Source organism: Odontesthes bonariensis, chromosome 17, assembly GCF_027942865.1.
Source record: "Odontesthes bonariensis isolate fOdoBon6 chromosome 17, fOdoBon6.hap1, whole genome shotgun sequence".
NCBI lineage: Eukaryota > Metazoa > Chordata > Actinopteri > Atheriniformes > Atherinopsidae > Odontesthes > Odontesthes bonariensis.
In genome coordinates, this window is record NC_134522.1 from 23,679,285 (window position 1) to 23,692,827 (window position 13,543).

A 13,543-nucleotide genomic window follows, 5' to 3' on the forward strand; every position below is an offset into this window, starting at 1 on the left:
AGCAACAGAATAATAGGAAACTTTTAAGTGAATTTTGGAAACTAAAAGCAAAACCAGAAAGCACAGGCTGCTGTCAGCTGTTGTTTAATACAGGGGGCCTGGTAGGAAAAGAAAAGGTTGTTTTTAATTGCAAAACCTCCGCTGCTACTCCTGCTCTTGCCTTGAGCAGCTGAGTCTTGTAGTTTTAGTGGGATTCTTCCTAAAAAGGAGAAAGCTTTGTATTAAACAGTCTAGGGTCAGCATGCACCAACAGACAAAACTAAAGGAGAGATTCAATATCGCACATATCACCTCCTCTGCCGCGTAACTCCACCGCCGCAGTTTCACACTCCTCGTAGTAAACTGCTATTTAGTGTTTGTGGAATGGAAGCCAGAGAAGAGCCCATAACATTCGAAGAAGAGGCATCTGAAAATGAAGAAGAGGCGGGCAGCTAAGTAAAATTTCAGCCGCTGTGTGGGTTTTGGCTTCAGAACTGAGGGAGAAAGAGACATCCTGCATCTGCACCACCTGAACATACACTTCAATTCCTTTGCTGTTTTTATCTTTTTTTTCCCCCTTCTTACATCCATTCCAGTCTTAGAGAAGGCAGAGACCGCTGGCAGCCCAGTGCAGCGGAGGTGTGAGACCTTTAATCGTCGGTCATTACTTAGTGGCACTTCCCGTACTACTCAGTTTAAGCATGCCATGTCTGGCATGTTAGCATCAATACATCATTATCACATTCATTTTGACACATTAGGAAAATTCAGTTTAACAAAGAAGAAAACCGATGAGAAGGCATTCTTTCAAGCCACTCAACTTTGCCACAAGGGAGATTTTGTCAGATTTTAGTACCGTACTGTATTCATTTCTTCACAGCACAAAGGAGGAATTTTTCACACCACGGAAGAGGGGAGCTTTTCCTTAGGTGGGGTTATTGTAACTGAATTTTATATTGAAGTTTTATTGACTCATATTTATTTTATGCTTCAAAGCAAATGCACTTTCAGTGTGAAAAACAGAAAAACAGATTTTTTTTCTGCAACATGAACAAAAAGACAAAAAGAGACTCAAGAACTTTCTACACCAAGCAACTTGAAAGCATTGCAACGTAGCTGGAGTAGCCTTCTCTGTATAAAACCTAATGTAAGTTTTTTTTTTATCCTGAAAATGTTCCAGCATGGCTGAGTGCACATGTGTTAAAAGAGCACCTTACCCGAAGGGAAGGAATCAGCTAAGAATGTCTGCAACATGAGATGTCTCAGTATACATGAAAATGACTCTGTGGTGTGGTTAGGTGGAAACTTCTGAACACATCCATAGACACTGAGTACTAATGCCCTGCGTTTCTTAATCACTTATGTCTTGATTTCCTGTTTGATGTTCATATCTACGAAGACCTTCATTGCGAAAAGCTTAACAGACTGCAGCTGCAGATTTTCTTGAATTCCACGTCATCTGACTCCTCAGTAAATGTGATTCGTAAGTTGCCTAAAGCAATTACATGCTTCTCAATCCCACCATTCTCATGACAAGACACATGACATGAAATAATATGTAGTAATTTATATAACACTGTTTCCATTCACAAGTGAAACATATCTGCTTTTATGGAGTAAAATAGCTGTCAAAAATGTTCGTGTGCATAAACTAGAAATGCATGCATATGTTTTGATGTTCTTGTGCATAATTTAGAAATGTGTGCATAAACTAGAAATGCATGCATAAATGAGTCCAAAAGTTTTGACATCAAGAATTACGAGTTACGAATTACGAATTACGAGTTACGCATGCAAGTTTTTTTTTTTTGTTTTTTTTTTAAACTTTATTAGTAATTCAACAAAATAACAGTTTACAAATGTGAGCATAACGCCAAAAAGAAGATAGCCAGGGGGAGCATAGGAATAATAATAAAAAGAAGAAGATGACCTTCATGATGCACTTACAACAAGAAAGCTAATGAACACAAAGACATGTGTGCCAAGGAATCTCTTGTAACAAAAAAATGAAAATAAAAATAAAATTAAAAATTAAAAAAATTAGGAATTATGACAACAGTTCGTCCAAAATCCCAAGTTGGGAACAGGCCCATATAGTTGTTTTTAATAAAAAAGCAAAAACAACTATATGGGCCTGTTCCCAATGATTTGATATGTTTCTAGAGACATGGTCTAGGATACGATTCAGGGATTATTTATTTCCAAACAAAACAATTCAGTTTCATCTGATTTGTTGGATTAATTTTTTTATTATTTAGCAATAAATAGAATATTAGATGCTGTAATCACCTTTGACCCCAATAGTTGTAATTCTTACGTGTCTAAGTTTAGGTTGGAAAAGGTTTTCCACATTCCCTCTTTATCTTGTGTGGTAATGGTAGCTGGGACATTGATGCGGTTATGACACATTATATCCAATTGGGGGCTCCGCTAAACTGATAAAATTACATCTTTTAATGTTAAATTCAGATTCTGATTCCTTTTCAACCCTAATCCTTGCAGGTTTATATATTTTACTATTCATGTGTTGCGACTCGGAACGATGATCCTGCCCAACAGAAAACAACAGCCAGGGGATACATAATCTCACCCTTCATAGTATGGTACCCCAACAACCAGACTCCACCAGAAATTTAAATTGTCAAACTACCCAACTTTTAAGTTTCTGTAGCATTACTGTTTGAAAAATTATTCTCATGTTGAACAAAAATGCAAAATAATTTTCCTTCCCCCTGATCCCTCAAGTGTTTCACTTATTATTAACACATGCATATTTATTTTGGACTTCTGCTGCAGTTATTTCTTCTCATTTTCAAGAAGCAAAGAAGCCACATTGTCATATTTACATTGCAATTCCTTCTCCTATCAACAGGGTGAAGAAGAAAAACATGCCCTAAAGTTGTTGCAGTTCAGCCACAAAAAAAAGCTGTATCGCAACACTGAAAATGAAACTAGTGCAGGGGAGACATGAGTCACACCCCGTGTATGTTCTTCTGTCAACACACCACAGTGTAATTGTTCATATTGCACCAGCGTTTACCACACCAGCAGCAGGACAGTCCCTGTAAACACTCTGATTTGTTCCTGTGTGTACAGCAGGTGTTTGTATCCTTATCACCACTCACTCACAAAAGTTCACTACCTACCATTCGGAGTAGCTTTTTTTTTTTTGTGGTCTCCATGTTGGCTGATGTCAGATGTTTGGAACGATGCTCTCCATGCCCTACACCACCCGTGCTCTCACCATTTCGGAGTGTGTGCATGTGTTTATTTGTTATTTGTGAGTAGTTATGATCATGAAGTTTGTTAATCTTTGTGCTATAGTTAGAATAACTGCGTAGTATGGGTCAGACAAAGCGTGCAAGATTGTTTCATACCTGTGCCTCAAACAGTACAATACATGATGTGTGATATTGATTCCATGCGAAAAAGGTAGATTTTCTCCTGGCTATCTTTTAAACGTGAAAACTGACAACTCACAATGATGATTGATTTCTACCATTTCTTTTTTTCTATCTATTCTCCATCATCTGCTACTCACTTTACTTTTCTTTGCGTTTTCAAGTTGACGCTATACAAAACAAATAAAATCAAAGGGCAGTGATTTCCTAAGCCAGACAGTACTGTGTGGCAGAAAGTTGAAAAAAAGGAACCAGTGAACTGGCTAAAGAATTATTAGCTTGACAAGTTGTTACACTTTACACTTTCTGCAGTGTATCAAATTAAAATCCCTTCTGAATTTAAAGGGATAGTTCTCCTCTTTTGACATGAAGCTGTATGACATCCCATACTAGCAATATCATTTATGAACATTGACTTTACCCCCTGCTGCGTCCTGTGAGCCGAGTTCCGACCTCGTTTTGGCGTTGACGAAGGTAGTCCGGTTAGTTGGCTGGGGCTTGAAAAATAAAGCGTTTTGCTTCTCAAAACAATTTGTGTTCAAAAGAGTATTACATTTGCATCACAAAATCGTTCTCCAGGAAAAAGTCAGACCTCACAATCGCTTGGCGCTATTTTCTCTCCCTTCGTATCACTGTGTGCTGCCACGTGCCGACAGCCGCGCCTGTTACGGTGTTTACTGCTCGGAAGCAGGGGACTGCTCGGTCTGCACTTCGGTCTGCACGGTTTACACAACACGCAGTGATACAAAGGTGAGAAAATAGGATAGAAATGCCCCTTATCCCTGTGTGACAAATGATTAATCCAGTAAAACAGCATGTTTAAAACAGCATGGTTATTTAACAGTGGTATTGACTTAAATTTCTCTCTGTCTTTGGTATCCACACTGTAATGACAGGGGTGCTTTTTCTTTTTCCTTTCCTCTCCCCCTGCCTGATCAGTCCCAGCCAGTATTAGAAACTCTCTATTTCTTCGTGTCATCTCCACTCCAGGCCCTGTCTTTTGAATTGAAATACTGTTTTTTAATTACGGGAATGCGGCATAATTGAGTTGCTCATTTTGAATTTTGTCCCATCAATGTATCTCAGAGGCGCTGCAGTAGTTTCATTTCCTGTAATTTTTAGAAAGATTACTTTTTCTTTTAGTCTTTTGTTTTTGTTCCTGGTTATGTCCTGGTTCTGCCCTTTTGATTGTCTTTATTGTCTCTACCTATTTCTCATTTACTCTTCAGCCTCAGGGTGTATAAAGTCCTGACATTTTTTCTGCCCTTCATCAGTTTTCTCTTTATCAAGCCCATTTTCTAAGTTAAACTCAATACTATGTTGGATTAGTCATTTATTTGGAAAAACATTAGACTTTACAAGTATCTACTCTACAGAGCTACTTATTTAGGTGCATTTGTATCCTTTTTCTCTCTGATTCAACCTTCCATCCATCCCAAGTCTGCATTTGGATCCATTGAGAACTCACTTATAACAGAGACAGGATTGTTTACCACTGTGTTGCATCATCTATTCTTTTAACAACACTCTATAAGCTTTTGAAAACTGAGACTGTCACAGTAGAATAAAAAGGTTGTGATGTTTTTCATTCACATGGGATTTCAGATGCTAATATTTCTTCAGTCACCAAACGTTTTCAGTGGATGACTGTGTTCACTAAGCAGTTACATGCACAGTTGAGTTGCGCTACTGTTACAGCTTGAATTGACTATTTAACTGGACAGCTGTCTTTGTCCCAGCTTACATGCACAGGAGCTGGGCATTGATTTATTTATTTTTTTGTCTTTGTGTATTGTAGGTGAAATACATTTTGTGTTTATAGTCATTATAGCAAATCAGTGCATTCATTTTATATTTTAATTTTACACAATGTCCCAAGTTCTTTGGAAACAGTTACGTAATACATATATGCAGGTTGAGTAAATGCTCAGATGTTTCCGAGATGTTTATTTTCTTTGATTATTAATATGGCATGATCTTTTTATTGATTTCCACCAGTTGCTTGTCAAAAACACTATGGCACAAAATGAATGTTTGCTTAAGTTGGAATCAGATTTTTCCTTTTTTTTAAGGATTATTTCAGCATTAGTTGGGTCCAGCACCTGTTATTCAAATTAAGGTTAAGATTAAAATTAAGATCAGATTTATTGGTCATGCATACACATAAAATTTGTCCTCTGCTTTTAACCCATCCAGGTTGGCACCTGTTGACACACACATACACAGAGTCACACACTCAGAGACAGATGCCAATCTGGAGCAGTGAGCAGCCATTCACAGCGCCTGGGGGTATGGTGCCTTGTTCAAGGGCACTTCGGCCATGACAATGAGGTGGACTGACACCCTTCCAGCTGTCAGTTCCATCCATTTTTGAGTGGCGAGAGTGGGAATCGAACCTGCCAACCTTCCAGTTATTGGACGACCGACTCTAACCACTGAGCCACAGCCGCCCACGTCCAAGTCACCCGTCCCTTTCTTAAAATTGCTCCAATTCCTCTTGATAGTTGCACTGACTGTAATTCTGATGTACCTGGAGAGGTGACTACAATCACAGTGAAAGTTCACATTAGATGCTGTTCTTTCCTTGAGCCTGACTGAGCTTTTTAGCACCTTATGGCTTGTTGCTTTGGTTTTATGGCTCACAACTTTACTGTTGTACTCTCTCCTGAGCATCAAACAACGGACTGACAAAGTGAGTAACTAGCTGGGGAGCATAGGAGAGCAGTTAGCAGCCAGAAACTGGATATTTCTGTCAGGAGCGGCTAGAGAGCAAAGTGGAGTTAAAAGGAAAACGAGCGTTGTCATTTTGTTCCTCAAAAGCACACAGACCCAACTGCTGCTTTATGATTTACACAAACAATAAATGCATTAACTAAATGACCTATTGGCAAATATTTTATGTTCTTGAGTGTGTGGATAGATTAATTGTAATGTTGCAGGAAAATAAAAGGAAAATAAAAATGGGTTGTTCTGCTGTGTGTAGTGTACTAAAAGGCTGTTAGATTGTACAGTGCCTCCTTTGGCGTCTCAAAACTACAAACACACCAATCAGAGAATATGATTTAACTAGAACAGAAGGAATGCATATAGTCTATACTCTAATTGGCCCAGGGATGTTATGATTAATTGTATAATATGTGTGATGTGTGCAGCATGTGTTTGTGAAGGTGTGTGTGTTTGTACACAGTTATAGTGGTGTGAAGTGTGTATCAGAGCTTTGACAGTGCATCAATGGGATGTCAGGAAACAAGCTGCTTTTTGACTCACTTCATGATACATGAGCAGCTATCTATAATGAACCCTGCCAGGCCACTTATCTTATTAGTCAAATCTCTGCTTTCCAAATACTGTCCCCAAATAATACGTATCAAGATTGTGGGGTTTGTTTTGCTAAGAAGAGGATAGAAAGCATCTTCCCATGAGATGTCATGCACGTAATAAAGTATGTCATCCCTGTTTCAAGCCTTGCTGCGTTCCTGTCAATTATTGTTGACTTGTCTTCCGCTTGTGGGGTATGCTTCCTCAAACCTAAGAGAGCAGAGGCAGGTCACGGTCACGTCACAGCTCGTCTTGAATACTGTGGGCTTGTTTTTGTTTTCTGGCACCAGATGACGTGCGATGTCATGTTTACGTGAGTCCGATTGAGTTCAACAAAGCTGATCCTTTAGGAGTGTGTGCTATGATGTGGCGAGGCACACGGACATCGGGGTGCCTACTGACCACTTAACTGCCTGCACTCGTCAATAACTCTTTATAAAGATCAATTAGGGTGATCAGTGGCGAGAACGCTGCTGGGGCTGAGGTGCCATATTGAGCTGTTTCTGTGTGATGATGTTACACGCAGCACTTTTCTATAGAAAGAGCGTCAGCCCTCCAGACATTTGACTTCATTAAGGGGGTGTTTTCCTTAAACTGAAGCAATAAACTCTGCTTCTCTCATCTGGCTTGTCCATGCCTGGAGGGGTGGAAAAGTCCTGGCTGTGTCCAGCTGGCCGTCCTTCTGAAAGGCTTCTGACCAAAGAATACGGCTATAAAGATCGATTAAGATGGTGACAGTTTCTTTCATTCATCGTTCACTGACTTCTTCGCCCTTGTGAAATTTCGGTTTTACACAGTTTACAGCCTGATTGATTACACTCTGCTGTTTTCAGTTCATTGTGTACTTCCATCCACACTGCTATGAAGTGCTTCTTACCCACTGCTCCATTTGTATTTGATACCGTGATGAATGTGGTTGTCATGACTCCTGTGCTATCCAATGAGCTCACTGAAACCCATGTATGCGTCATGTCTAGCTGCTGACAGACAGGCCAGTCCACTGTAAACTGACCTTTCACCTCCTAACCTTTCATCCATGCTGATTATTAATCATCCTTACAGTGCACTTCCTGTGTTCCTCCATCGCAAATTAACCTTTCTCTTCTTCTCTCTCCCTCTTCCCCCTCTCTGTCTTTCTCTGTCCCTTTCCTTTCACGCCCCTTCCTTTTCTCCTCCCCTGTTATTCCCCCTTTTTGCAGCAAATTTATTCACGTGAAAATTATTGACGATGAGGAGTATGAGAAAAACAAGAACTTCTTCCTGGAGCTGGCTGAGCCTCGCATGGTAGACATGAGTCTGCAGAAAGGTGCGGTACTGAAACTTTGACTTTCTCTTCTATCTTTCTGTCTCTTACTTTCACACTTTTCTTTAATGTCACTCTTTTACCTTAGGTGTTTGTCTCTACTATGCTCTCCCTCTTTACCTAAGCTTTCATCCTTCTACATATTTCCCATCCTCCCTAACAGAGCCCCCAAAGAGATTTTTTCTAAAAGCTGTTCTTTCATATTACACCAGAAAAACTGCTGTAAAATCACACCATTGCCATCATAATGACAGTCCCCCAAGACGCCATCATCATCTGCATAAAAAGAAAACAGAGTCTGAAAGTTTCTTTTATGTACCATCTCAAAGGAGCAAGTGGCTATTATTATATAAAAACACATTTTACCTAAAAGTAGGCTCTTGTTGCTATTTTTAACTATAAAGATCTGCTCGGGTGATAAACGCAATAAACAAATTTTTGTTCAATGAGCTTATCTTAAGTTTATTTTATGAGGTGAAACAAAATATCGACAAGACTGTGATTGCATAAAAGTCTGACTATATGACCCTCATTGTGTCTGTAGTATCTTGTGTGATGCTGCTGTTCATATCAGGTGATACTGATATCTTTGGTGTGGGCCGTTATGCACCAAGGTTAACGTAAAAATAAAACTAGGAGACAGAATTCACCAAGTCAGAGCAAGTTTCTGTAATAAGTTTTTTTATTTATCTTTTTTTTTTATTGCAGCTCGCCGATAATAACGTCTTTTGAAAGAATCCACTGACTGGTTTCTTAAGTTTTGATAACTACTCCAGTTTCCTCCCACCTTACAAAGAAATGCAATTTCATGTTCATTGGTGGACATGGTTGTTTGATTTGTTTGTCTCTGTGTATCGTCCTGTCTAGAGTGTACCCCGTCTCTTGCCCAGTGGCGGCTGGGATAGTTTCTAGCACCCCCGTGACCCTAACTCAAATTAAACAGGTTTAGAAAATGGATGGATGGCAAAATTCTTAATTACTGTATCACCTAGTACAAAAATTAGATCTCTAGTCATAGGAAAATTAGCAGTTTTCTGTGCTCTCAGATGCTGGGGGCATGTCCACTGAAGACCCTGATTGACAGATCTCAGATCAATTCAAACTAAATTTTCTGACAAGAAAACAAACTGGTTGATTTCACATTTAAGCAGTTTGTTTTAACCAAAACAAACTGCTTAAATGTGAAATCAAAATCACACACTGCAGATTTTAAATATATCTGTCACCTCCCAGCTGTGGATTAAGTTACCAACATTGCTTAATTGTGCAGTTTACAATCTCCGGGAAGGGATGGGGTAGTGTCCTACTGAGAATTCAGTAAAGATACATCAGTGCACCAGCAGGGGAGGGAGAGACTCAGTTTGGCAGTCACAGTGGTGCATTGATAGATTTGACATTTAAACTTTGTAAGTTTGCCAGGTTAAAAATGAGGCATTGTTGTCTATGATCCTCTATTCCATCACCGCAGCTCTGCACAAAGTCAATCCACTGAGGGTTCGCTGACCATAGTAACTGCTAAAATTTTGGTGTCTCTGAGTAGGTGTGTAGCCCTGAAACGTCTGCAGTGCTTGCTCCTCACACAATTAATCCACAGTATATAGTAACTCCAGTAATTACATGCACACATGGTCCCATAACAACTGCAGTACAAAATAGCTAAATTGGCTCCTCAGTCTACCCACTTTAAATCCAATTCTCTGATCTGGTGTGTTTCCAAATCTATGGTGGTGCCGCACTTCATTTTCACTCTTTTCAAACTGAATTCAGTTTTTCTTGTTCGGTTTATTCCACTGTAATTTCAGTAGACACACCTAGGCCTGCCATTTCTAGTATCCAGGGGAGATTAAGGCAGAACAGCCAGCCAGTGTTATGGGTGGGGTCAGCATTTGCTAACCTTATATGCACAATCCTATCATTTAAATGTAATTTTCGACCAACACTAAAAAATCCTGAACAGACAGTGGGTGAAAAACTTAGTTTCTTAACATCTTCCTAGCAGCTATTATCTAAAACATATAACATGCTTCCACACAAATCTCAAAATTTTCTTTAATCTTGCTTTAAAGGTTTAATTTTGTAAAACACATTCGAGAGAGTAAAAAGCACATTTAATTTAGCCTTAAAATGCAGTATGTTATTGGTATGAGAATCCAACTTTTGGATTTTACCAAGTTTCTTGTATCTTAAATAAATGTCTGGCATTTGTAACAAATTAAACTGATGAAATTTGTAGAAAATTTTGAGATTTATGAGGATTTTAATTATAGATAGATAGATCTTTTACCTCTACATTAAAATAAGAGATGCAGTTTCTCTATATCCACTGCAAGCTGATGGAGCTACAATGCTGTGTGGTTAAAATTATAAATGTGTAATATCTAGGCATTTTAATTTTTCTACTGATTGAAGTAAGCTAACATCTCTGATTAATTCTTTATTGTACAATACATAAACCTTTGCAAAATAGCTCCGTAATAGTGCCCAGCCACTCCTGGCAAACAGGAAGATGCTTTGACTGAGAGCTGCATTGCATCTTATGGAACATTTACTGACCACAGGGACCTTGTATTTTTTTTTCAACTTCAACTGGAGCAAATCAAAGAAAACAGCACAAATAATCAAATCTCGATTCTTGATTAAGGTTAATCAGCCTTGATTTCTGCGATTTCATGAGTTTTCTGAAAGGGTAGCTTACCATGTATATATAAAATATTTCATTTGTTAGTTTTGATCTAAGGGGAAAAAAATAAATTAAAAAATTGGTCATTTTGGAACATTTAAGATAATTTCTTTCTTCAAACTATTCAGCTGCAGATGAGCATTTATTTTTAATAGCAAAGCAAATCGGGAGGCGGCCATGTTATTCTTCCCAGTTTGTATATCGAAAACGATGAAATACTGACTTACAACATCCCTCTTCCAAGGTACATTGAACGCAATGTGCCTTACAGGCAGCTGGACAGACTGAACCATTATAAGAATTAGGAGAGGGGGATTTTTCAAAACTTTATAAAGCTTTGTTTTGCATCTGGAATTAGAAGCAATACTTTCAAGTGATATATTTTATTACATAATTATATTTTTTACAATGAAATGTTGTGGGGGACTTGTTGTACCCCATCATTTCCGGCCTATGTTTATTATAAAAACTGATTAACCCGTTCCAACGTTAGAAAGTGAACAACAATATCGTCCAACTAATGAGAGTGCATACACAATGAGTTATATGAGCTACATACTTTCTTTTTTAAGTGCAAGGGGTAATCAATGTTTGATCAGGGTAATAAATGTTTGATCTATGTATGATGAGGAAGTAATGAAAAAGTTTTTATGTATTATTTCCCATGCAGGATTATATTTTATGAATGTGCCTGCGCTAATGAAGCTGCTTTGATTCAATATGAGGGAAACACACGGCAGTATTTTAGGGTTACATATATAGTATTCTTCTGTTGCTGTAGTGGGAGCTGCTTCTTCAAAGTGACATGAATGATATGATAATTTCTCTGTGTTTGTATATAATGAAGCGATTATACTGTTGTTCATAACCACTGATCTGGGGCTGATTGGGTTTGTTTTTCTTCTTATTAAAGCCGGAGTGGAGAAGCAGAATTGATGAATATTCTATGAGTCGTTGTTTTGTTAGACTTTTCTTCATATGCAACAGCCTTGCTCCATTTTCCTCACAGCCTTGGCAACAACCAGTGTTGTGCCAGTTCACAGCTTTTCTGAACTAGTTCAAGTTCAGTTCATACATGCTCAAAGTGAACAGTTCACGTTCAAAGTTCACAATTTTAATTCTGAACTAGTTCAAAGTTCAGTTCATTTTACTTTTTTCGTGAGATATTCAAATAAATACTTTTTTTCACACTACGAGCAAGAAATCACTATACGTTCTTGGAAACTGCTCATTGTAGACATTTGCTCATGACACTGCAATTGTGGGTTTCTTACCAGGTGATGAAACTTGCAGCAGTACAGACAAGGTAGACCAGTTCTGTACTTAGTGCAATGAAATCTACCAGCATTTAACTAAAAAAAGAATATATAATATGAAATGCCATCAGGGTCTTGGTTTGCAAGAGTGTACAATTGTTTTAAATGTTCATAAGGAGAATCGGTGTCTGTCTCCGTGCCATCACTTCCACCTGCCTTTTTTTTTTTAATTGCAGCGCGCGCTCTCTCTCTCTCTATCGCAAGCCAAAGCTGCCATATCCACACGTCGAGAGCACGCGCTATATATCTTAACGATCGCGTTCTGTTTTCTTATATCACGCGTGGTATAAGGACACCCGTAAAAAGCGCCCCTTACGGGACGCGCTGTATAATGCTTGAGCACGCGTGCTGAAATACACCACATTACATTGCATTTCACAGACACCTTTGACCAAAGCCTCTAAGCAGGAAGAGGGTAAGACATCTAGGCACAGTGTACAGTTGCAACACTGACAGCAATGTCCAACACACGGTAAAATGATGTAGCATAAAATAATAAGACACATACAAGGCAATTTAGGCACACAAAGATGTTAAAAGCAGTGGCTTAAGACAAGAAGCTAAAAACTAGTCATCTAGAGGACGCGTGGTGTATTTCGGCACGCGTCCCGTAAGGGGCGCTTTTTACGGGTGTCCTTATACCACGCGTGATATAAGAAAACAGAACGCGATCGTTAAGATATATAGCGCGTGCTCTCGACGTGTGGATATGGCAGCTTTGGCTTGCGATAGCTCTGCTGCAATTCATCACGGGTAACGTCGTGCGGAAGCCAGTATGTTATTCAACTATTCTCAGCCGGACACTACGTTGCCCGCAATGCATTGCGCACACAATGTCAATGTCTGGTGATACATGATTTAAGCGGCACCAGCGAGAATACAGGAGGGAGGAACTTTCTCTCGTTGCGTTTCAAAAGATGTTACTCAGTTTTCAATGGAAAACAAATTCCAACGTTCATTTACAGTGATGTCTGCCGTTCATGACACATAATGTGAACTAATTCACGTTCAAGTTCTTTATTAAAAAATGCGTTGCGTTCAGTTCAACGTTCACGGAAAAATGAGCGTGTTCAATGAACGCGTTCTTTTGAACTCGTTCACGCACAACACTGGCAACAACAGTACTCCATATCAACACCAACAGACTTAACTCCTGTTTGTTTACCAATCTCTTCGTCATACAAATGATAAAACCAGTGGCGTAAAAGGAATTGCCAGATCACATTTTAAGGCTTTGATCTGTCAGAAATGTATTACCACCAGTTGCATCACTCGTTGGAACTTTTCTAGATTTGTTCATGTGCTGGGATGCTGAGAAGAGAGTTTGGAGAGTCCTGGGAGTCCCGGGCTGGCAGGTCTGGCTTCGGACAGTTTGTGAGTAATGAAAACAATCAAGCCAACAGTTACCCTGACCTGTCAGTCTGGAGTTGTTTACTGCCAGCTCCTGCAATACCCTTCTCTAACTGATATTAAAGTGGTCAATACCATTAGCAGCGCTCGTCAGGTGGCTTTTCGAATCTACACTTTTGCTGCTGCAACACATCTC

General features: G+C 39.1%; 1 protein-coding gene across 2 annotated transcripts in view; it reads left to right on the forward strand.

The window, feature by feature from the left end:
• slc8a3 (solute carrier family 8 member 3) overlaps positions 1 to 13,543 on the forward strand; it is a 131,951-nt gene that overhangs the window by 70,602 nt on the left and 47,806 nt on the right. For both annotated transcript variants that reach the window (XM_075488095.1, XM_075488096.1), the window contains exon 3: positions 7,898 to 8,004. In XM_075488095.1, the coding sequence (XP_075344210.1) occupies positions 7,898 to 8,004 (107 nt within the window). The remainder of the gene's footprint in view (positions 1 to 7,897; positions 8,005 to 13,543) is intronic.